The sequence below is a fragment of the Dermacentor andersoni genome, chromosome 5 (genome assembly GCF_023375885.2).
Source record: "Dermacentor andersoni chromosome 5, qqDerAnde1_hic_scaffold, whole genome shotgun sequence".
NCBI classification, from domain to species: domain Eukaryota; kingdom Metazoa; phylum Arthropoda; class Arachnida; order Ixodida; family Ixodidae; genus Dermacentor; species Dermacentor andersoni.
The window spans coordinates 168063626-168088259 of record NC_092818.1 but is presented as its reverse complement, the minus strand read 5'-3'; the positions used below and the strand labels follow the sequence as shown (position 1 = coordinate 168088259).

The window sequence follows — 24634 nt, the reverse complement described above, 5'->3', positions numbered from 1 at the left end:
CTGGCGCTGGAGCCTCCACATGCCTTGTTAAGTTCCTGTACAGTGCTGCACAGTAGTGTCTGTTGTATCAGAATGTTGTACAGCACTGAATAAGGGAATTTTGACACGCAGTTTTAAAAATTTAAGAAATTATACGGCTGGTCAAGCTTCGGTCGAAGGTCGGTCTGAAATCGACTGTGTGCTCTTGTGTGAGTGAAAGCCCCACACGACGGGAAGGATTGTGCGTAATAATTTGTACAGATGATGACAAAGTGCTGATGAACAAAAGCTACCCACGATGGTAAAATCGCATTTGATATAAGGGGAACACTATTATCAATATAACACGTACTCATGAACATATACCATTGTTTAGGACATCGTAAAAACAGCGAAGTTGAACAAAGCGCGCATTTTGTGTCTGTTTATTGAAGTGGTAGCTTGTAGGTTTGTTTGGACAATACCTCCAGTTGAAGTATTATTTTTCCACACTCAGCGATCAGTCGAAAGTTGTCATTTCTGATAAATAGCTGAAGTTCAGTTGTTATTTCAGACGCCGCATGATCCTGCTAGTATAATAATTCGAAAAGAAATATTTAACAATGCACAGCCAAAGTGTCGATCAAAACGATCGATTTCTGTAGGTGCGGAAACAAAAAAGTTGCTCTTGGAGCGAAATCGCGGGATAAAGCAATAGCTTTTTTTAAGTGGCGCGTCTTATAAGATTAACTATTACGAGCGCTAGTTGCCGACGTCAATTATGTTCAGAGGTGGCATTCACGCCTTAAGAGAGAAGGCAATGCGGTATATACATGTGATAGTGACTCGCAGTGACATAAGCTTCAAATGTCCTGAACAGTATTTAATTTTCTAACTCGTCATACGAACTTTACTTACTGTTAAGTGACCGCCTCCTCTTAAATCATGAACAATCACAGTTTTCATGGGGCATCGCCGCTATTGCCGCCATTTATTGTTCTCAGACAAAAACTGGAGTAGTGCATGAGAGGGCCTCCAGTTCGTCCGCTTCGCCTTGCAGCTCTTGTCTTTGCATTTCGCAACTTGAGGATTCATACATTTGACTCTCTAGTCGACACTCTATAAGGATATTTAGAGCTGGGCGACTTCTCCTAAATTAGGTGAAAGCGACCTACCTGTCCCCGCACAACTTTACCCGAGAGTGTACCCAACGCGAAGGTGAAGCGGCTGCGGAGTGTGGTCGATTTGCACAAAGAAAAGGCCGAGCACGACGCAGTGAGAGGCACACTGGTGACGGGAAGACGAAGCTGCGGGTCCGAGATTGGGAAGACGACACGCACCGCGCGGTATTCGATGCGATCGATCGACACCAAAGGCTCGCGGATCTCAATTTTCTTGCGGCGGCTGAGAGGAGGAGTTCCGCGCGCTTCTTCAGATTGAGTCCGGCGTCTGGCGGGCGGGCGGGGGCGGCAGGCTCCACTTTGTATGGAGATGGCGGGTTGCCGTCGAAAGAGAAGTGATGCTGAAAGAAGGGTTGCGCGTCTCTGTGTGTGTGGCGAGGGCTGGAGCGAAGGCGGTGAAGGTAGCGGGCGAACGACGACGGAGGTAGACGGCATTGCCGACGAACTACGATGAAAGAAGCACGCAGGATAGCGAGGATCCTTTCACCAGAGTCAAAGGGCGCGGAGGTATCGTTGAGTTCTGTATGGCAGCGCCATAAATGGAAATTACTCGCCTGTCGATCTCACGGATGGCGCTCGGTGGGATGCCTCCGGAGCGAAAAGCTCTGATTGCTGCGGTTCGTTCGCTCGGGCCAACCCGCTCTATTTTGTCTTCGTCGTGGGGCTCACCTTCGATTTACAGGAGCCGGTCACCACTTCGCTCCATTCGCATCGATGTCCGCGTTCCGTTCTTTGTTATTTTGCTGAAATTGCGGTCCCCGGGGCACCGAAGCGAAGCCGCAATCGGATATACTGGTCCCAAGAAGCCTTGATCTGTTCTTGTTATCTGATAAAGGCGTATGTATCTTTTTTTGTTTTTGGTCTCGCGGTATTCTTGGCTGACAAAACAAGTTTTTGTTCTTACAAGCACACGGCGTCGGTTGCAGAGCGCACATTCTTCTTTTGTTTGTGTGCTCACTGCACATGACCGCATTCAGCACTGAAGCAATTTTTCACGAACAAATAAAGCTTCGGGAAGGCAACGATGCAATTACATGCAGAGAGATCTAAATAAACGCTGTTTATTTCAACGACGTATATGCGTCTTTATTATTTTGTGATTTAAGCCCCCAATTCTACAATCGAGAATGGTTACCACTGTTTTTTTTTCTTCAATTGGGATCATATGTTCTCGGATAAACTTCCTACATCCACGAATCACCAATGGTCTAAAGTTCTCCGGCTGCTACTCTCCACGACACTCTGTAGATTTTGTGCACCCCCGAGCCACCTTCTCTTGCTAGCGCGTGCAGAAAGTGTTATCTTTCTCTTGACATATATATCGTTATCTTGCATCTGTATAAATGGAGCAGTTAACTAAATGTACGCCGCGTTGACCAACCTGATTGGCTTTCTGACTTACCGACAGTTCTCCTTCAATACGAACAAATGCAAACTTCAAATGTTAAAGCCACAATATAGCACTGACTGTATTCATCATACCTACCCAATTGCATTTACTGAATTAAAGATGCCTAATTAATATCATAAGTTAGCGGGCAGTAATTTTGTTACGTTTTAGATACATATTTGTTAATAACATACATATGCTGTGTTCTAGCACTTTATACAGGGCTTTCTACGAAACACTTAAGTTTTCTACTTTCTGCGTACATAACCATGACAACATTCTAGATCTACCAAAACGTCTTGCTGCTGTTTCCACAGATAAGCAGTAGTGATCACTTGGACATGGCGTGTTCGTTCGCTGAACCAATGAAGATGTGAAGAAAATAATAAATGCAGGATTTTTTTCAGCGATGTATATGTAATCTAGTGCGATTGTTTTTTTTTTGGTTTTTGTTACATCATAGGAATTTGAAATTCACACTGGTAGTTAATTATTTAGGATAACTCAGCACACATTATTTCTGCTATGCATTTTCTATTCCTCCTCATCTTTATTCCGGATGAGCTCTCTGCAGATTGCTGATTTTCATATCTGAATGATGGTATAAACCAGACACGGCATGCTTTATTGCACTCGAGAGTCGCAGCTACTAACATCGATACAGTTTAGAGAGAGAGAGAGAGAAGAATACAGGAAGGCAGGGATGTTAACCAGTCAATAGTCTGGTTGGCTACCCTACACTGGGGGAAGGGAGAAGGGGAAGAGAAAGACGGGAGAGAGAAGGTGTAGGTACGTGTACGGATAGCACTTCAGTTAAAGTCGCTCGAGCAAACCAGAAGTTCTGAGAAAACACAAAAGTGCCTTCACTGCCTTCTGAGCCGATGATCGGTCGGGACGGTGCTCTAATATTGTCTGTTCACTCAGAGGACGATCGTCTAGTTTCCTCAATGTGTCGGACAAATACTGTCTTTGTTCTTGAAATTGAGGACAATGGCACAATATGTGGTCAATGTCCTCCTCGCATGCGCAAACATCACATGCAGGACTATCAGCCATTCCAATTAGTGCTTAGTAGGCATTCGTGAAGGCCACTCCAAGCCATAACCGACACAGAAGAGACGCTTCACGCCGGTGCACACCGGCTGGAGGTCTGAGTTGAAGTGATGGCTTTAGTCCGTGCAGTCTTGTGCGCCTTGTATGTACGGTATTCCACTCTGCTAAGGAGATCGTGCGTGCCAGAATGCCAAGTTGTCTCGCGGCGTCGGTCCTTGAGAGCGGAATGGGGACGCAGCGGTCTTCTTGGTTTGACGTCCGAGCTGCCTTATCTGCGTCATCATTACCAATGATACCGCAATGACCTGGTATCCACTGAAAAGAGAATATCATGGCCTTTTTCTCTTAAGTGATGGACAAGTTCCGCGATTTCGCACGTGAGCTGATCGTGGGTTCCATGTCGGAGAAATGAATGCACACATTGCAAGGCCGGCCTTGAATCGCAGAAGACTGCCCATTTTCTAGGACTTTCAGTATTTATCACTTGAAGCGCCTCGCGGAGAGCCGCGAGCTCTGAAGCTGTAGACGTAGTGACATGGGAAGTCTTGAATCGCTTGGTTATTCTCATTGCTGGTATAACTACAGCGCCGCCGGAACTGGTTGATGTAGTTGATCCATCAGTGTAGACGTGTGTGCAGTCGCTGTATTTCTCGTACAAGAGAAGTAAAGTTAGTTGCTTGAGCGCTGATGATGGCAAGTCCGACTTTTTCTGAAGTCCTCGGACTGTAAGGTTCACTTGAGTACGGCGCATACTCCATGGAGGTATAGAAGGCCTTGCCGCAGGTGTGTAACCTGATCTGAAAGAGGCGCGGTGCGCGAAGACAGTCGCACTGAATGTCGTGTGGGGCCTATCTATTGGGAGACTTGCTAGGTGGTGGGTAGGGGTCCGGGCGAAGTGTCTTATGTGCACACGCATTGTTTCAATGCTAATGTGCGTTCTAATAGTGAAATCTTGAGCGACTGCAATAACTTCAGTCGTTGACGCACTCCGCGGTAGACCGAGACATATCTTGAGTGCTTGGGCTTGGATGCTTTGGATGATGTTCAGGTTAGTTCTGCAGGTGTTGGACATGACAGGTAGGCTGTATCGCAGGAATCCAATAAAGAGGACCCTGTACAGTTGCAGCATAGAGTGTATTGGCACTCCCCAGGTCTTTCCTGCAAGGAACTTAAACATATGGCAAATTCCTGTCAGGCGTTTTTTCACATAATTCATATGAGGGGTCCAGGAGAGATTTTTGTCAAGGACCACCCCCAAATATCTGTGACTCGTGCTGTACGAGATCATGTGTCTGTCGATGGATATCACGTATGGAGACATTGATTTCCTGGTAAATGCCACCGCTACGCACTTCTCGTATGATATACGAAGTCCTTGTTCTCGAAGGTAGGATGATGTTAAAGTAGCTGACTTTTGAAGCCGCGCGCGAAGCTGCAGTCGCGTCACAGCCGACGTCCAAATGCAAATGTCGTCGGCATAGATGGAGAGCCTAACGGTGCCTGGCAGGATGTCGGTGAGTCCAATGAGTGTTAGACTGAAGAGCGTTGGGCTGAGTACTCCGCCCTCAGGCACCCCACGGTTACTGTAATGCTGGGAGGTCGGGCCATCCTCGGTAAGTACGAAAAATGATCTCTTATGTAGATAGCTACTTATCCAAAAATATACTTTGCCGCCAAGTCCTACTTCCTCTAACGCGTTGAAAATCGCTTCGTGCATTACGTTATCGTACGCTCCTTTAACATCCAGAAACAGGGCAGCAGAGAATCTTTTGCAGGACTTCTGCTGCTCGACGTACGTCACCAAGTCGATAACGTTGTCTATGGAAGAACGGCCCCGCCTGAAACCGGCCACTGCATCTGGATATACCTGCTAATGTTCGAGGTACCATTCTAGCCGCGCTAGAACCATCCTCTCCATTAGTTTTCCGATGCAACTGGCAAGCGCAATTGGTCGGTATGATGCAATGTCTACAGGCGACTTGCCAGGCTTGAGCAGTGGAATTAGGCGACTGGTCTTCCATTCTTGGGGAACCGTACCTGTCTGCCAGGAGCTTAGTGCTGACCTTCTGAATAGTGCTGGATATCTGCCGTTGCATTAGCTGCTATAGCCTAAAGGTTAAAAGCTCATTGCCTAACACGTGCAACGTTTATTTTATATTCTTCTTTCACTGTGGCAGCACAGACCGGGGGCAACGGTTTTCACATAGGTTTTCATTCGTAAGTATGCTCTTTGCCATTGACCAGCCGCTTTCACTAAGGGCTAATATATACGTCCACACATATAGTATTTGCGTCTATATATAGCGAGGTGTATATAGGAATTCCTCTCACCACCTAACCTAGACCAGAGGTCCCAATACAGTCTATGACAATGGGACCCCAGTTTGTATTTCATATTTCTGTCAAAGCATGTAAACACTTTGAAACATGCACAAGATAACTTTTAGTGTTGCCTTTATCTGCGGACATTAAGGATAGTATGCAAGTGCATCTACCACCATGGTATTCCGTCCTTCTTTGGGTAGTAGAAGACCAGAGGCATCCTCCCCTGGCCAACATTTCCGCTTTATCTCTCATTAAACCTGTTCGTTCGCAGGACTAATAAGATACAAAGAACAAATTGACATCATGAACGTTTGTTCCGGTCGCGTTCTCGCCACGTCCCAAATTTCGATTTCCGCGCTCGCGTCGCTTCTTTCCAGTTGTATGAATCCAGTAACACGCGCTCCTTAACACGCGTTAACGAGTTGTAACTTCGCGATACTACTTGTGGTGGCAACAGTTAGTGCCTCCGCCCTGTAGCCCGTGTCCTTCTTTCGTGTTGCACTTAGCCTTGCGCCTGTGCAGAGCGCACAGAAATTACTTCTCCGCTTAAAACATGACGCATTTTATACCGGGATTGCTTCACGTTTAGTGAATCAAAATAAACACGCGGTAATCAGTACAACGTCAACACAGCCTTCTTTCGTAAGACATGCTACCTGTTTATTTTCTCCAGGTTAGTTCGATTTAGTTCTAAATTATGGCGGTTTGACATAACCAATATATTATTCCTATGCGATGATCTTTTGTTGTTTCTTATGGAAACATGCATTGCCTGTAGACAGTAGCGTTATGTATTCAAGAGCTGGCGAAGAAAAAAAAAAGCTCACAAAATTCAGCGTTCTGCAAAGATGGCGCGGAGGCAGACGCCGGGAAATCGACTGTGTCGTGGTCTATGAAAAGTTGTGCGATTCAGGCCTGAGAGAATCTCGCGCCTGACATTTCCTTTCAATGTCCGCTTTTATCGACTATATTCATGTGCGCATGCGTGGAAGTAGTTGAGTGACTTTTCCTTTTTCTTTATGGGGACGGCTTATAGAATGGTTCTCTTGAATAGCGTGTCAATGAGTTTTCGAAGTGCGCTGGAGCATGTTTTGTTGTAATCTGTGCGAAGCGACAGTTTCGATTTATTTTTACCTGACTTTGGCTAAGTTGTGCGTGCCTAGTACGCTTGAAGCAGAAACACTATAATGTCTAGACGGTTCTCTTTACGGTTCGTTTCATCGTTGCTTCCAAAGTGAGTTTGTAGCCGAAAATTGCTAGTTTATTTCTTTTCACTTCGATTACTCTGCATAATTTAAGCAAAGCGGCTTTCAGAGCGGAGTGATTCTGTGAAATGTTGAGTTTTTTTATCGCCTCGAGAACTTTGAAGTTGCATATACGTCCTGTTGGATTCTAGTTTTTTGTTGATTTGCTTAATAGGTGCAATCACTCGCACACCAATGTGCGAAAAGTGTTACAAATGTGGCTGTTTATTTTATTAGCCTTTGCTGCTGAATCCCTGCGCCATTTCGTTGTTCTTTTCTGGGAACATTGATTTATTAATTTTGCAGAACGCATATAGGTGCGATAATAACATCTACAAATAGTCTGTTTCAACCTACGAAGGCTATTGTCAAAGTAATCTTGGCTTTATGGACATCTGCTTCTTGCACAATCTTTTTCTTGCATGCGACGTATGTTGTTATCTACAATTATACGTGAATTTTTGGCACGTAGAGATGCACAAGCGCTGCCATACTGTCTAGATATTGTATCGCTACCTCGAATCGGCCACCACAGTGACCAAGCAAGAGACGTTCATATTGTCATGAAGCCCATGGAAGGCGCGCATTCTTCTTCATAACTATGCTTGGTGGTCTTTCCAATATCTCAAGAAAGAAATAGCTATGAATGCCCGCCCTCCACCGTGCCAGGCGGGTCTTGTAGAAGTCTAAATATCTGTGGCACGCACGATCCGAAGCAGTCTGATGTCTCGCTAAGGTAAAGGGGAGAAAGTGATGATCGACGATAACAAGTGGTGAATGGAATGATGTCAGTACGGTGATCTTCGGCTCAGTATTCCGTATAAATTTCTCTTTTGGCAGCACACTCATGTTATAAATGATCTCATAACGCGCATTAGTTTCTGTAAATTTCTGGCGATGCTTTCAGTTTACATTCCATGTTTCATGCTTTGTTGCTTTGTGCCCATTAGAGAAAATACCCTACGATACTTATCATTTTTTTTAATGTCCTAACACAAAATTAAGGGGCACCCACTTCGAATAAAGTACGAGCAGCACGATAGACGACATGTTCTCATTATAAAGGAGAACTTTTGTGCCGGGTGTACTTTATTAATTTATCCGTTTAAATCTTGCGAAAGTTATTATGGACACTATGAACAATCATGCGACTTATTTTGGAATAAAATTTCCCATACCTTGCGTTCGAATTCGAATTCCACAGGTGCTCCTAAGCAGACAGCAAACACACAGCGCATTAAGGTGAATGAGTAATATTAAGTTCATGCGACGAATACAGATTGAAAATGCAGGTTGCCTTACAAAATAAGGAAATTCTGTCGATACAGATGGCTTTCAAATGCGAGTTTTTACTGTAACATTGGGTTTGGTGGACCAAGAGATGATTTCGTGAATTATATTGAAGTGATTTTCCGGGAACATTCAAAATTAGAAACTTGATCATTTGTTTATAAGACTGAGTACATGACCGATTTTAGTTTGTGACATTGTCGAATGTATACAAGCACAAGGGAAACCGCTGAAATTGTTTGGGAGAGTGCAGCGCTTAAAATACAAATTCACTCCCACAATGTTGACGATGTTTGCGGGTATATACGTTACCGGACTTCCTGGGCCTTCTGCGATAGACAAGCGGCTCTTTCTGGGCAACATCCGCAGTGTCAACTCAGTGGTTCTCTCTCGCGCTCCGTCACTGAAAGCAGGTCGGCGAGTAGGCGGTGCAGGTTCCTGTCAGCGAACAATTGAGTGCTTGTTTTGCTTGCCCTTGTGTTGAGACGCGACGTGGGCAAACAGACAAACACAGCCATGGCGCAACAGTCAACTGCAGGCCAATGCCAGGAGGCAAACAGAAACTCGGTTTAGCGTTAGCGTTGTCCCTGTTTGCCGAAGGAGGAACGGCCATTTCGTGATTACTGGGACCAAGTCGCTCTTGTTCGGCCACATGAAAGCCGGAAGGTCTGGAAGTGGAACAACCGTCCGTTGATGCGGTTTTGCCGATGGGCACCGGCTGAAGGTTGCGCTGGGCAAAAGTAAACCAAAGAAACGGGAAGCAACCAAAGAGGGTTACGTTTTACTCTGGATGGTAGTGTGGGCGCCTGGAAGTGCGCTACCCACGTTGTGCCTTCAGCATGGCGCAATAGAAAGCAAAGTACATTACGTGGTCGCTGAGTCACAATTCATTCTCGCTTTTCTGTGGTAAATATCTCCTGATTTTCGCTCATTTGTAGAAAGAACGAGAACGTCTGGTTTCCTGCTCTTGTTTTGTACAGGCCTGCTGTTGATATTAAACCCTTAATTATGTTTAATTTAGAAACTCGACAAAATAGAGGACGCCTATGTTTTCTTTTATTTAGTATCAGCTAACTGATCATAATTACTATATGGGAGAAAATCTTTGTGCAAACTGTGTTTCTTTGTGTAGAGGCTTGTTTAGGTAGTAAAGAAATACTAGTATTGTGAGAATTATTTCCAATATATTTCATACACTAGAATAGCATAGAGAAGCTAACGAGAACTGGTCAAGTTAGGCTATCGATATACCTGATGTGGTACTCGAGAATAAGTTAAAGAATTATTCCAGTCTTAGTCAGCGCAGCAGCCATGCACTAGTGAGTGTGGCATACGTGCTCAGTCACTTCGTATGATACCTGTGCACAATGAGAAATAAATAGAGCTTATTGCAGTGCAACTACCATGAAAAATTTGGTCCACTATTCTTTCATTTACTCCTTCCTTTCTTTGTTGGTCTGGTCATAGAATAATTATTTTGTTCACTAATTCATTTGTGTTCAGTCATCATTAGAGCAATATTTCATTGCTTTATTCATTGATTCTTTCATTCATTATACCTATGAGCCAATCTACCATTCCGTTTTTGTTATCGAACTGTGCCACGACAGTCATTGCCAGTGCTTTCTTCACCTGGAATTTATCACATTCACTTGCAAATTATTATGCGCTCTCAGTAAATAACGGAAAGGTAATTAATTTTATTCCCAGGAATTTCAGACATGTGAAAAAAGTAAACATTGTGACATAATCCATCTGCATGTTTTAGTCAGTCCTCTTAATTAAACAGTAATTAAATTTCCACTTAGTGCACTGTCACTCAGTTTTCCTTTATTTCATAAACAAATTTTAATCAACAGCTCAAATTCCGTGCACAAGTGAATTACTGGAAGCAGGCATTATGAGAAAGAAAAAAAAACCTTCCTTCAATACTGCTGACGAAACACGGTGCATCAAACATCACTTTGAACATGGTAAAGCGGCGCTTTGTAGCAATACTCTGTCATCTGAAGTGAACAGGGTAAGCAGAGGGTTCAATTTATCCGTTTCTTCTAAATGTTCGTGGTTTATTTCTTGCAACTGTTGGACAGAACTTCCAAAAACAAGTGACGCGCGCAAATCTGTACAGAGTGAAGAAGGGGATCAGGAGCTCATGGATAGGCTGGTCATGACACAATATTAAAGGCAATCGGGGTGCGAGTTAAACGCGAACCTTTGCGCAAATGACTTCTCCTCCTGTGCCTTTGTGGCCCCGTAGCGGTGCCACAGGTCTCTGTCACGGAAAGCCTGCTCTGTTGGCTCTTTACTGTGCATCAGCCAAAGTGGCTGCTATGAATGCGAGAGCATGAAAGCGTCGTGCGGTAAACCGTGCACACGACACCAGGAAGACCAGTCCTCGATTGAGTGTGTTTCTTTTGTTCCTTACTCGTCTCTTTCTGAGATGTCGTTTCTTATTACTAAGATCCTGCGGTTTCTTTGGAAAGGTGCTCCTTACAGCTTCCTTGGCTTTTTTCCGGTATAGAAACCTTCTTTTCGGCAGAGCTAAAAGTAAAATAAGGTGTATCAAGGGGTCCTTAAGGAAGCGCAGAAAACCCTTTTGTGGTCTTGCTTTTTGCTTTCTTTGAACGTTTATCTCGCTCTGCAAAGTATAGCCATGAGGTACTTTCCGACCGAGGTTAGCGCAAGGAATTGGATTTTTTTGTACGTGTTCTACCCAGCCATTTTTTTATTGCTTACAGCCGGTAACCTGTCGCGTCGCTTTACCCGACAACTCTTAGAAGTGTTGTTGTCGAAAAAAGACGATGAGTTAACGCCAAGGCTACCCGATCGTGCGGCACAACTTCTTAAGTATAGACAAACCACTAGGCACTAGACAGGTATTAGAAAACTTGACAATTCAATATCTATTTCTTCATGCGGTGTGAAGTTCGGCTGATATATTGGGGAAAATTTCGTCTCAGTATCATCATTCTATTTTCTGAAAGTGTATAATGCAGACGTAAATATAGTGAAAGACCAGTTATGTTACCTCTTTCACTGCAATAGCAGTTATACGGACTCTCCAAGCGCCTTTCTGCCGTCGCCATAGGTGTCGCCGTGAGGTTCCGTACAAAGTCAAAGCGCGATAAAATCGTCGCCGCGCACCGTATGCTGTATGTGGGATTGAAAGTGTGCGAAGGTGAGCCGGCGATCGCAGTTCAATCTCGCGCACGCGATGGCGAGAAGTGGGGAGGAAGCGCGCCGTCTTCCGTCGCGCGCAAGGTTCCGCGGTGAAGGGTAGGGAGGGGGGGGGGGGGTGCGTTCTACTTGTTGCGGCCCGGGCGGCATTTTTGCAATTGCTAGTATGTACATGGGGCGTGGAGTTTCTCGCGGCGCTCGAAGTTTCAGCGCAGGCGCGAGTAAGATCGGGTGCGAGAGCGAAAATCTGGGGGCCTTTGCTCCTTCAATATGTGACTCTGTTTAGGCACACGGAGGAGGTTTCTTAGCGCGTGTTGTAGTAGAACCTTAGCCATTTATGGTCATCCAGCAGCTGTGACATTATGTTTGTGTGTATTCATGGATATCAGAATTCACATAAGCATTCATTTATCCATTCTGCAGGATCCATCGCAATATTCTTGCGTGGTACATAGCCCAGGCTATAAGCATAAAAAGTGAACCACTGTTTACACGGCGCTGAAGTTATGTCTGGCAATACTGTCTTGGGGAACTCAGTCGATAAAGACATAACATCTCGAGATGCGCGTAACTTTATTCGTGCGAGCGCGCGGAAAGTGACGCCGCAACTCGTCACTCAATCTAACGTAACGCGCTCTCTACGAGGCGCGTAATCTGCACTGCGACTTGGTTTGACGAGGGGCTGCTTTTCCTGATTAGGTGTATGTTTTTCGTTGAATCTTCTCTCGAGCTTGAAAGTAGCAGGCCTGTCCATATTCTCCTAGACGTCAGTGCAAGTCTCGATGAAGCACCTTTGAGTAGAAAAAGGAATCAAACGTAGTCTACGTAAGAATGCCGTACCCGAAACTTTCCTAGCCTTTGCAATAGAATGTAATTAACTTACGTTTAGTGCAACTTGCAGTTCCTTTCCTGTGATAACAACCCTCTGTTCGTATTCTGCCATTGATTTTCGGCTGCTCGCATTGACCTGAGCTACCCAACTCTGCTTGCTGTTTTTACCTTCAGCTTGAACCTCATTAATTCTCGTTTCCTCCTTAATCCAAGTAGCTCCCTTGCTGTACAAATTATTAAAATATTTCTCCTCTCATTGTATCATTTCCGGTGTCATTACGCTATTCTTACGTATCTTTTACGTTTTTGATCAGACTACAAGCTTCGGCGTATTGAATAATTAGAAATGTTGCATTTTGTTGTGGAAATTTCAATTCCTAGCTCGCTGTTGAGCAGTTGATAGTTAGGCGACTCCGATTTGACCATTTGGCATATTCATAACACCAACTCGCAATTTCGAGCACTTCACCACCAGAAGTAAACACGTTTGCCTCCGATCGATAGAGGAAATAACGTTTATTAAATTAGGTAATATTATTGCTGAAGCCTGACTGTCGTTCTCTTTTGCTTGTAAGGCCCACAAAATTTGTCTTGGAGATACGTATCGTGGTAATGTAATAAGGAAGTTGTAGGTCATAAAACAACTGCTGCCAGCATTCAGCTAGTACGGATCCATCAATATATCTGGGGTGGATGAAAGCAAAAGCGCCCAGGTATAGGGAAAAAATAAGACCTCAGGCTATATAATTCCTAATTCTGACTGAGTGCTGATGTAGACGCGCTGTTCGAAGCTGCACGGATGGTCGTAGTGATTAGAAACATGGCCAATTGTGCCACTTTCCCTCCAATATTCTGGGTGTGGGAAGAGGCTGTAAGATGGAACGTGGCTGGAGGCAGGCCTAGATGACAGGCGCAAGAAAAAACGGGCTCCGCAGGGCCGTGAGCGTCGAATGCTTTATTGGATGAAATTTTGGCACGTTCTTTCTCGTCGGCGCGACAGCTTGTGACGAGAAGCTACGTGCTCACATTTTATTCAGCAACTAAGTAGATCGCCTCGTCCTAGTTTTGCATTTCCATTAGGTGCTGACGTCTTTCAGGCCGACTTGTTGCTCTTATATTGAGGAAAAAATTTCAAACATGGAAAAGCATCTTGTTTTATAGTTACTAAACAGGGCTGTCTCATATATTGGCTTCCACTGTGTCACAACACTGCAATACCAAACGCCTTCGCCTTAGCTTCTACAAATTAGAGCGTGAGAACATGAACAAGCGCTCCCTTCGGGAAGAGACCCGTTCTTTTTATTTGTGTGAAGTCCACCTATTTCACATATAATTTCAACCATGCTAAGTGCGAATCAGCGATTGCTTTTGGTATCGTTGGCTGTTGGTACTTTACGTTGATAGGTGACTTCATTGCGATCGATGGCATTTCACGGCTCTCATAGAATGATGGGAGCAGACACTTGGTTGTCTTACAACTTCATGTCGATCAAAACATGTTGATGAAAAATAGTGAACTGGCCGTTTAGTTTGTAAATAATTGTAATAAATAGTAAGAATTCAAGAGCAAGTAGGGGTGCTGAATTTAGAGGTGCTTGCTCAGAAGCGCGAAGATGTTCAATAGCTTGAAAATCAGCCAGGTATTGACGTCGAATAAGAATAAGAGCCAACCTGTCTGAACAGCGATCGACATTGCACTCACGGAGCTCTAGGCAAAATTATCAAAAAGGAATGGCATAGGGATATATGCAAAGTTGGACGGGCCCGTGTTCAGAGTGGTGCAATTGTGATAGACACTTTTTTACTTGGAACTGATCTCTGAGAGCGCATGGAAATTGTGAAGGCTTACCAAGCGCACTGATACAGCCCGAAATAATATTCTGGACAATGGAATATATGGGACCTGGCAGGACTGCCCGGACAGATCTTGCTCGCTTTCAGCTGTGCTTGTCAATTTCGGCAGCAACCAATTACCGGCAAGCGTAATACATTATTTGGGCCGAAAGGTGTGGCTTGGGTAACGACAAACGTCGAACTGTCTTTCGCCATTATTATTTGCCAAGCTCGTTCCTTGATCAGAACCTGTGCACGATTGTCTCTGCCCTGTGGCGTGGCCTGGAACAGGCGACCTCGCGCTCAAAATCAGACGACTATCTCGAACAAGAAATCATAGAGCGTACGCCACCAAATAACAACCCTTTAATTAGGAGTCAGCAGTGTAGAACACATATAATAGAGAGCTTATATTATTTCATTGTTTATCCGGTGTTACAAAGGTGGTAATCACATTTGCAGGTATTCAAAATATTTCATATGTGCCACTTTGGTTCAATCATGCACCGGGTACTCTTACAGCAAGAGCACCAACGCAAATGTACCATGTACGCTGGAACAGTGCATTGTGCTGCTATTTCGCCGATCACGAAGTCGCGGCTTATATGGCCGGCCAATGAAGCCGCTTTTTAATGAAGACGAAAGTTAAAAAAAATTATGGTTGTTCACTTATATTCAGGTGCATGTTAAAGAACCCCAGATGGTCAAAATTAATCTTGTGCCCTCCACTATACAGCATTCCTAGTAAGCTAATATGCATATTTAGGACATTACAGGGCCCAATTTAATATAGCTAAGGCAAATGTTGGCAACAGTCCTTAACGCAGGAAATGTATTATACCACGTAAACTTGGTGGCAGCCTTGTTTTTCTTTTTTTGAAAGCCATAAACTAATTTTGATTAACCATCTGCCAACCTTGATCCTCAACAATTACCTGGAAGGTGAGGACCTACTGCACAATACAGACATTTGTTGCGCATCTCCCTCTTTATTTTCGCCAGTTTTACTGCCAGTCCTGGGTTCCACGAACAAGAAACACTCGAAATCCGGGTTTCAAGAAATCTGAAGCTAAACTGGAATGAAGAAAAATATCGCACGATAAATGACACAAGTTACTGAAGTGGTGCATTCAATATATCAACGAAAACTAGTTGTATAACATCTTTAAGCGAAAACAAAATTGCGCTGACGTCAGCGCAGTGCAAGACTCAGTCGAATAAGAATTCTTCGATAATGTTTTTAAGACACACAGATGCTGTCTTTAATGAAAGTTGGAAGTGTTTGTTTGACTCATAATCTGGCAGGCTACTTCATGTGTTGGGTTAATGACATGATGTACATAGTAATCAGAAACGCAGACAGTCCCTATTTGCAGTCACGCACACGCTCAAACTGGTTATAAAATCTGCATAAGGTCCTTTGATTACAAAACAATGTTACAATTTGTTGCACGCAGTGCGCTAACAGTCTCTCACCACGAATCGAGAATTCTCCGCAGTTTTGCACCGACGCCATCAGATATAACCTGGCTGATGAAGATTGACCACTGTCACATAAATACATTGCAAGTAATCAGGAACATTGCACACTGAACACATGGGCAAGGGTAATACACAGAGTTTCCATTGAAAGTAGTCGGCGTATGTCAGCTTCAGCGTGAAGCGGAGTTCAACATACTGCGAGGCCTTAACAAACTAGATCCTGCTTTTGTCGCAAGGCTTTCGTAATAAGGATAGGTTTGCTCTCTCAATAGGAAAGATGGTCTGAGAGAAAATACGGTGCAAAACATAATGTTGAAAAACTATCAAAAAGAGCGCAATGAAAATGAAATAGAAAATATTTCCAGAAATATAAACTTGTTCTGACAAAACTTTCTTCTACTAGGCTATTCGTCTTGAGTTAAATATTTTATGTTAGATATTCATACCTGCAACGCAAGATAGGGAAAGGCACAGAACGCTCTAATTTCCTCTGGTTCATAGAACCAGCGCACACCTCACTGTCAATGTGAAAACCTATATATATATATATATATATATATATATATATATACACGTGGAATTTGGCGAACGCTTTTCCTTTAGTAGATGTGAAACATGGGCAACAACAAAACAGAGCTTATCCATGAGCTTACAGCCCATCATGAGAAAGAACGATAAACATACTTAATCCGCCATATGTATAGAAGTCTGCATAAAAGTAGTATTTTTCTCGCATACTGCACAAGGTTGAAAAAAGTGACCAAGGGAGGTAGATGAAGGCGTCCTTAAAACCTATTGCCACGCTGCAATTCCCTACGCAACTGAACAGAGGATCCCATAGATGTTCTTATGGAAACAGCAGACAGATACGCTAGTGTTCGCATACAATGCTTGGGCATCGGGATTACTGCATGACTCGAAAACCTGACTATCTTGGAATTCTTCGAACGCCCGTGCAATGCGTAGAGTGAGCGGGTGCGCTGGAACTCAGTTCATCACGGGGCCTGTCTGTTCGGCGGACCACCGGAATCTCATGCCCGAGCGGACGTAAAGCCGATTTTGCTGTGGCTGGCGAGCCCCAGCAGGGAAGAACGCTCGTAAATCAGCGAAAAACACAGCTTGGTCCCCATCGTTAAACGCGAGATTGGGCCGCCGCGGTGGCCACACTGCTCAGCAGCGCGTCGGTCGGCGGCGAAGTAATGAACGTCGCACGCGGCTCGTAAACCTTAGCGTCCGTCGCTAATGCTCGCTCGCTGTCGCGTGTTCAACTGTTCCTGTCTATTTGTTTCGCTTAAGCACTTCGCTCCAGAGTCGCTGAGCTGACCATGCAGCAGTAATGCAGGGCGCTCATGTGTTCAACGCACTAATCTCGCAGTGAATGCCAGTCTCTTCTAGCGCGACAGCATACTTCGCGCCTTGCAATCCCCAGCGTGGTGCAGCTCCGAGTGCCATGGAATGTCATTTCGGCGTTAATTATTTGTGGTCATGCCGCACGTTCGTCCTAAATTGGACGTAATCGCCGAGCAGCCCGGTTCAGGTGATTGATCGCTCAGTATTTATCGGCTATGTGACAAACCCCCCAAAAAATGTAGACGTATTCTCCTTTTTTTTTTACGTTCGCGTTCATTTTCGCACTTATTCATAGAAACAAGGCGCAGAACGTCAGCGCAAGACAAAAACTGTTGTTGAACGGGATTTTTCACGAAACTTTCTCATGAGAACAGTTATTTGTGCAGAGACATTTAAAGTGATATTCGTGGTAATATTAAACAACAGGACCGCACGGCTACTGCTGCAAGCTCGCAGTTTGCCTTTCTTCTTTGTTGTACTCGGTAAAAACGCATCGTCCTGCACTGACACTTCTCACGGTTTCACTGAGACAGTCTGCTCTGAAAAGTAGTAACTGTCGCTGAGAAGCTGCAGGAAGGTCAAAGGTGGAAATATAAGACCACATTTAGTAATAATTGTTTTCCATGTTCCTTCTATTCCCATTTATCATTGGCACGTACGAGGTCAAAGATTGCCCGAATGGTCCACTCGACGCAACGAATGATAAGAAAGTATAAAATTGGAGGTAACGAATCTTTACCAGGCGTCGGAATGGCGAAAAAACGAAAACAAAAGCAAGAAAGACACCACACGCTCTGTTCCTACGCCTTCTTAAATAAAGCAACAAGCTCAATACCGCACATTTTTGCAATCCTTACAAAAGAAATTCTTTTCAGTTTAAGATTTCATCCTTGTCGGGAAAGCTCACTTCTTGCTATTGGGAAATTTCTCACCCAAGCACAATTCAGACGTCATTTCACACGGTGCAGGCAAATACACCTTAATGTTTTCAAGTAAGAAGTACGTAGGCTCGTGTAAGCACAGGAAAAAGGCAGTAATGGCGCAATAGCATGCGCATAATAAGATAAACTCGAACAAACTTGCTTGATTTCGCGTTCGGTATTTCTTGCGAAATTTAGTAAACACAGAAGACGCGCTTATCCTGTTGCTGCCTACGTTTATCCCGTATGAGGTGTGCACCTATTGAACCTGTAAGTGCTATGATATTGCGTCAGCGGCTACAACGACATTTCTTTGACAAAATCTGTGGTTCGGCGCACTGGGTCACTTCGTCTGTTAACGTCACCAAATGTATCGAGTTCTTTCTCCATATGATGCTCTAATAAGTAAAGCCTTTATGTCATTTACAACGAAGACACCGCTTTCAGTATATGCGCTGTGTGATGATTGCTGCAATGTGAGAAGTGCCAAGGGCCACTAATGTATATATATCTGGTTAACAAATAAAAATTTTTTTTAATGTGAATCAGTATTATTATTTCTCCCAAGTGTGTCAGCGAACACTTTCAATTTTTTTAGAAATAACCTTTGGCAGATGGCAATTTTTAAGTTAACCTAATTAGTTCATTGTTGATAATTAATCGATCATGCATTTCAAATTTTTGCTTCAAGTAATGTCTGCCGATTCGAGTAGACCAGCACATAGACTAGAATTGCGCAATCTGCCGCAGGCAAGTTTTAAAAAGTTCTGAAAGCGTTGGCTGAAACACCCTGTATATTGGCGGAAATACCAGGGTCATCACTGGCGTCGTAATATAATTCGCTGGAACTGAATTTGGTGGTAAATCTGGAATTGTTGCAAATAATTCCTAAATTATCCGTCCACTATCTCATGGTAACGAAAGCAAACTAACTTTTCTATAAGCAGCACAATGTACATACCATTTATTGTGTTTCTTACTAACAACGAGAAATGGAAGTCATGCGACTTAACGTAGTGCGGGCAACAAGCCCGATATTTATTTCTGTTAAATGGTGGCAGTTTGTGAACAATATTTGTATCACTTCACTTATTTTGCTGTAGTAAGTGGTACAACTGCTGAAGCAAAGTATCACAAGTATTTCAATGAAGCCTCGGTCTATAACACGTATGCCGCTATAGACTACAGAGCGACACTTCAAATTTGAAAAACTTGCTGTTGCAATAATTTCACTTCTTTCTTAACATAGTGGTAAGTTTCTGCTTTCACTTCCTGATATGTTATAGTGCCTCTTGCCTGCAGAGCACCATGCTTAGAATGGTTCGTACGTTGCCTCCCCCCGTTCTGTCTTCTGGTTGTGCCAGTGTATGCTGAAATGTGATCGCGCCTGATAATATCTCCAATGTCTGCATTCTTTTGTCAAACCCTTAGATGAAAGACCTCCAGCACGACCACATTGTTCGGTTCATTGGAGCTTGCATTGATCCACCGCACTGTTGTCTTGTCAAGGAGTACTGCCCGAAAGGAAGCCTTCAGGTGAGTGTGTTATAGCTTTTCATTGACAAACTTGTGTACGTAAAAACAAAACCAATGTGAAATATCAGCCGATCGAATCACGGTATTTAAAAAAGAACACGCTGTGTGTCGTGTTTCGAACAACTAGTTTGCTTTGGTGCTGCTGTGTATGAAGTTATAAGGCTGCCTTTACCAAAATATATTGCTGCCTTCAAGTTAGCCTCAAGTTGGCTTCAAAATTTTCTGGCTTTCATTTTTCTAATTGAAAAGTTGTACGGGAGAGCAGAAGCATTATGATGGTGGTACTTCTGTGTTTATTGCCGTGCACGTTTACTGAACAGATCAGAGAATATAGATACGTGTTTCCCTCAAATATTTACTAGCCTGCGTCATCATCCCCTGAAGAATGGGAGGAAATAACAAGCCTGGTGTCTTCCTTATAGAAACTGCGACAAGGGTACATTATTGCGGAAAAGTGGCTCTATTCTTAAACTAAACGTACGAGATATTATTTCACACTTTACCAAACCTCGGGTTTACCAATAAATTTTCAAACAATGGCAACTTTAATGTGCAGCTAGGAAAGCAAATGGAATCTTACCGTAAATGATACCCAGAATTTTCTTTATCTCAGCGAAGTGTTATTCGTGGCGTACGCACTGATTGCTCTACAACCAAACATAAAACAAGAACAATTTCGACGCTGACCAAGAAGCACTGCGGGATAACATTTTTCACACAACTTTACCACTTTCTTGTCCGACAAACTATTGTGCTCATCTCTATTTATTGTTCAGATAGCTTATCAATATAATATTTAATGTATGTTCTTTCGTGTGCGCACGCCTAAAAATGAGTGTGTTATTAGGGACCTAAATGTTCACGTATGCTGGAACATACGTCATTATATTCCGTATATCTTGAGGTGAAAATCTGCACAGCCCTCTTTTCTTACTTCACCTTGCAACTAACCAAAATGCATTCCTTACTCAGAAGAGTTCGCTATCCTGGTATATAGATTGTCAGCTCTTGACTAGAGAGAGATACAGATGAAAAGAAAGAGAAATTAATGCAGGCTAACTAGACCGGAAAATTTAGTACTCTACCTTACAGTGCTGAACGTGGGAGGGGGACGTAAGCATGTAAGACAGCAGAGATTGACAGGCAGAAAAGACTCGCACACTGACAAAGGGATGCAAAAAGTACTTACGATTGCTACGTCCGAACGCAACTATACATTTTTGCACGCCACCGAAAGCTTGCTGCACAGCGACAGCATCGCGGCTTGTACAACACGTGAAAGGGATGAAGGGGCAAAATATGCGTTTGTTGCGTGAAATATGGGCTTTCTTTTCAGCAAAGCAATTTTCAAGCAATTTTTCAGCAAAGCGCTTCGTGTTTTTATGAGTATATGAATTCCGCTTTGATTTCGAAAACTTATTATTTTCTAGAACACAACAAGAAATCGGGTACATATGTGTAACAATGCGAGCGCGTGGGGTACGTGTTTGTTGCCCCATCGTCCTGTAACTTTCTTGGACTCGAAGTTTTATAATAATGCTTTCTCAGCCAATAGAAACGGTCATGTTGACTCACGGGTCGTAAACGTTGCCAACAGTCGCTTGCGTTTTCATTCATTCACTCATGCGAATTGCCTGTCGCGTCTCCTTTTCTTCGTGGCGAGCTTATTTGTCTTCTTAAGGGCCGTTTTAGTGAAAGGGTCTAGCGACCTGAAACAGAGTCGTGTTTGGAGTGTCGAGAACTTCTTTTTCATGCTGCGTTTCTCCGAAGACCCTTTGCGGCGCTGTTTGAGATCCTGATTAGGCTGCATGTGTACCGTGCAGGATCTCTACATAAAGGCGACCGATTGCAGCGAGAACGTTTTGTGACAGAACGCAAATGACTCGTTCATCTCTTCCTTATTCATAGGTCTTTTTGTTCGCTCTTTTTTTTTTTTCTAAGTATAGGACATGATTCTGTCGAAGCGAGTTTTCATTATCTGGCATTCCCTACGCAAACTAGATCACTTCTTTGGCGTACTTGAGCATATGGAAATGATATAGAGCGTACAGAAAGTTCGCATTAATTTTTGTACTTATAGAGGTTGTAAACGCCGCGAATTGCGAACTATATACGGTGCGATCGAAAGAAAAGGCAAGAAAGTGTCATATTTTTTTTATTTTCTACGTCTGTATTATGATCATATATTAGTGTGGGTGCAATTTGATTATATATTGCTTTCTTCTCACTGCTCGTTGATAGCGGTAAAATGCCGGCAACATGCTTTTTGACTTCATGTTTGCCCTTGTGAAACAGTGTTGACAAATTTGAATTGTAATCTCAGGCGCCACAAATTACACCAACTTTTTGCTGTTGAGATATCTTAGCCTCGCGATCAAGAAGAGGAAAGCTATCGCCAGTTAGTAAGGCTAAGTCATGTTAATATATCTTTTCGTACGGCTTAATATCGTTAATGTCAGGTACATGACGTTAATATGATAACATATAATATTGATATAATAATATTGAGTTGTACGGTTTTGGATATTATTTCCAGTTTCAAGAAAAATGAAATACCATCCCGCGTCGTAAGCCATTATTTGTTCTTGTGTCCCCAAGTTTAACAGCACGGATGATCAGGTTAGGTAAACGGTGGCATATACCGGTGAAATATTTAGAACAGTACCCGAAGAACTCACACTAAAAGAACTTTGCAAAATTTTGTCCTGGCTTTGTTTCATCGCAACGTTACATTATTCGTTCTGGGCTCTTTTCCCTTTTATCACGCTTTGTGTCTTTGTCCTTGGTTTTCGTAGGGTCTCACAGAGAACAATAGCGGGTCACTGGAGACGTCAGACTGATTGTGTTACTGTGCGCGCGGTTCACTCCAAAGGATGCGCTGTGCCGACTTCATAATCCAATTGTGCCCTCGGCGAAAGCAAACAGTGTCAATGCCTCTGCCAGCCTGAGCGCGAAGGGCTAACAAGTAGGTTGAGGCTTTTTGTTCGGCCTCATGGTGACGACAACATGGATCTCCGTGCTAGACGCCGGTCATTGTTTCTTCGAAAGGGCCCTGCAGGCTTCTATGATTTACTTCTGTCCAACTATACACATGGAGTACTTTTTTGAATATCATTCCTGGGGGCACTAATTTCGTGCAGTTGTAGTGTTCTCACAGGTAAACCGCCTAACTTACAGAAAATAACTTTTAAAATCAGCAGACTTGAGCTAATCTTACGGCTCCGGACTTATTACTTGGAGAGATTACTTGGACAAGAGCAGGATCTCACATTAGACACAACCATCTCCTCAATAATAACGTCTGGTTTAAGATGCGCACAGCGTCGTTTTTGTCCTCCACAGTACCTTCTGCTGCGCCCTACAGAGAGCATACGCAGACAGTATCAGTCAGGGTGCCTGCGTAGCGCTTAAAAAAAGCACAGAAATAATTGACTGCTTATGTGTCGCAGTAGCTCCGTGCTTAGGTTATCAGTGAGAGAGAGACAGAAGAAAAGGGAAAGACAGGGAGGTTAACCAGATGGGAAGATCCGGTTTGCTACCCTACGCTGGGGAGAGAGGGATGGCGGAGGTAAACTGATCGTTTATACTTGCACATTGCGGCAGGGAAACGGGCCACCTAGCGGCGGAGGTATTGAGCAGGGTATGAAGAGATGGCTTCACGACGACGGTGTATCGCAAAGGGCGGATAGACAGAAACAGCGAACGTATTGTTTCGAGCTTCTGACTGACAGCACAGTAAAAAAAATGAAATTGGTAATTATGTGTGGTGTTTAGTGCCGCAAGGGCCAGAGTTGGCCAAAGCCTATGCAAAAAAGTCACAGGCCTGTGTGGTACACGCAGCACCGTCCCACCGTAAGCTGGAGGGGCGGCTGTATAGTATACCGCCATTTTGCGTCGTGTTCACGAGGAGTAACTGAAATGTCAACCTGGCGTCGACGGCGAGCTGTGGCTTGTGCTGTTCTCTGCACTGCGGTCTGCTGAGCCCGATGTAGCCTGGTTGCGACCGCGCGCGTAGCTCCACGATTAGCTTTTTCAGCCATGGTTCGTACCTTGTGAGGAGGGCGCCATAACAGGTACCGAAGAATAAACACAGGCATCCAGACTACACGCCGCACATATCACACCCATTGACGCCTGGCACGATACGATGCAACCGCTACATGTCATGACACCTAGTCCAATACAACGTAACTGCAATTCAAAGTTTACTCGTATCGACGTTAGGCGGCGCGCATCTCACATCGCATGTAAAATCGCATGACTCCTCGTGCTGTAGGACACCTGCATAGGCCGTTATTCCGCAGCAGCTGGCAAGCGCTGCCGTAGTGCACTGGTGGAGTAGCTGAATGCCGCGCAGAGGGCCCGGGTTCGATCCTGGTGCGAACTGGGTGTATGTTTTTTTTTTCTCATTCCGGGCGATAGCTGTGACGAACACCGGCGGCTGCGAACAAACTTGCCCAATGAAATGGCTATTGCGTTATGCCCTTAATAGCTTACGCTCTACATGGAATTGTTTCTGCGAACTCTGTCATTAGCTGGCATCCTTAGCTTATAAGATGGAGGCCAACACGTGTGTTTATGTAAACAGCAGCACTGCAATGTATCAGCTATACTTCGTAAGCGCTGTTCTGCTATTTCCTTAAAAAACTACGAACGATTTCACAAATTACGGTTCTATGCGTGCTTCAATGCTCCAGAGATAAAATTTATATACTACAGAAATTCACGCGCATGCGCAGGCACATGCCGAATCACACCCGCCGCAGTGTCCTGTTGTTGCACGAGTGGCACTAGCGCTAATATCACACAGTCGCTATTGACTACGATTGAGAGTGTCTGACGTGATAGACACTAATATTTCTAATAGGTGAAATTTCATCATAGAACACGTGGTGATATTCGTCACGAAAATTTGTGTCCCTCATAAACATGGACAGAAGTCATAAGTTCTTTCTTTTCTGTTATTTTCTTTCTGATTGCAAACACGAAGGTCTCCAGACAACTACGAAAAGACAATCCCACGTAGTCCCACATATTCAGAGTCGTCTAATGTACGTTTTCCGT

General features: G+C 43.9%; 1 protein-coding gene across 1 annotated transcript in view; it reads left to right on the top strand.

The window, feature by feature from the left end:
- Nucleotides 1-24634, top strand: part of LOC126531602 (atrial natriuretic peptide receptor 1-like) — a 265340-nt gene that overhangs the window by 195386 nt on the left and 45320 nt on the right. The window contains exon 11 of the mRNA XM_050179200.2: nt 19466-19570. Coding sequence (XP_050035157.1) covers nt 19466-19570 — 105 coding nt within the window. The remainder of the gene's footprint in view (nt 1-19465; nt 19571-24634) is intronic.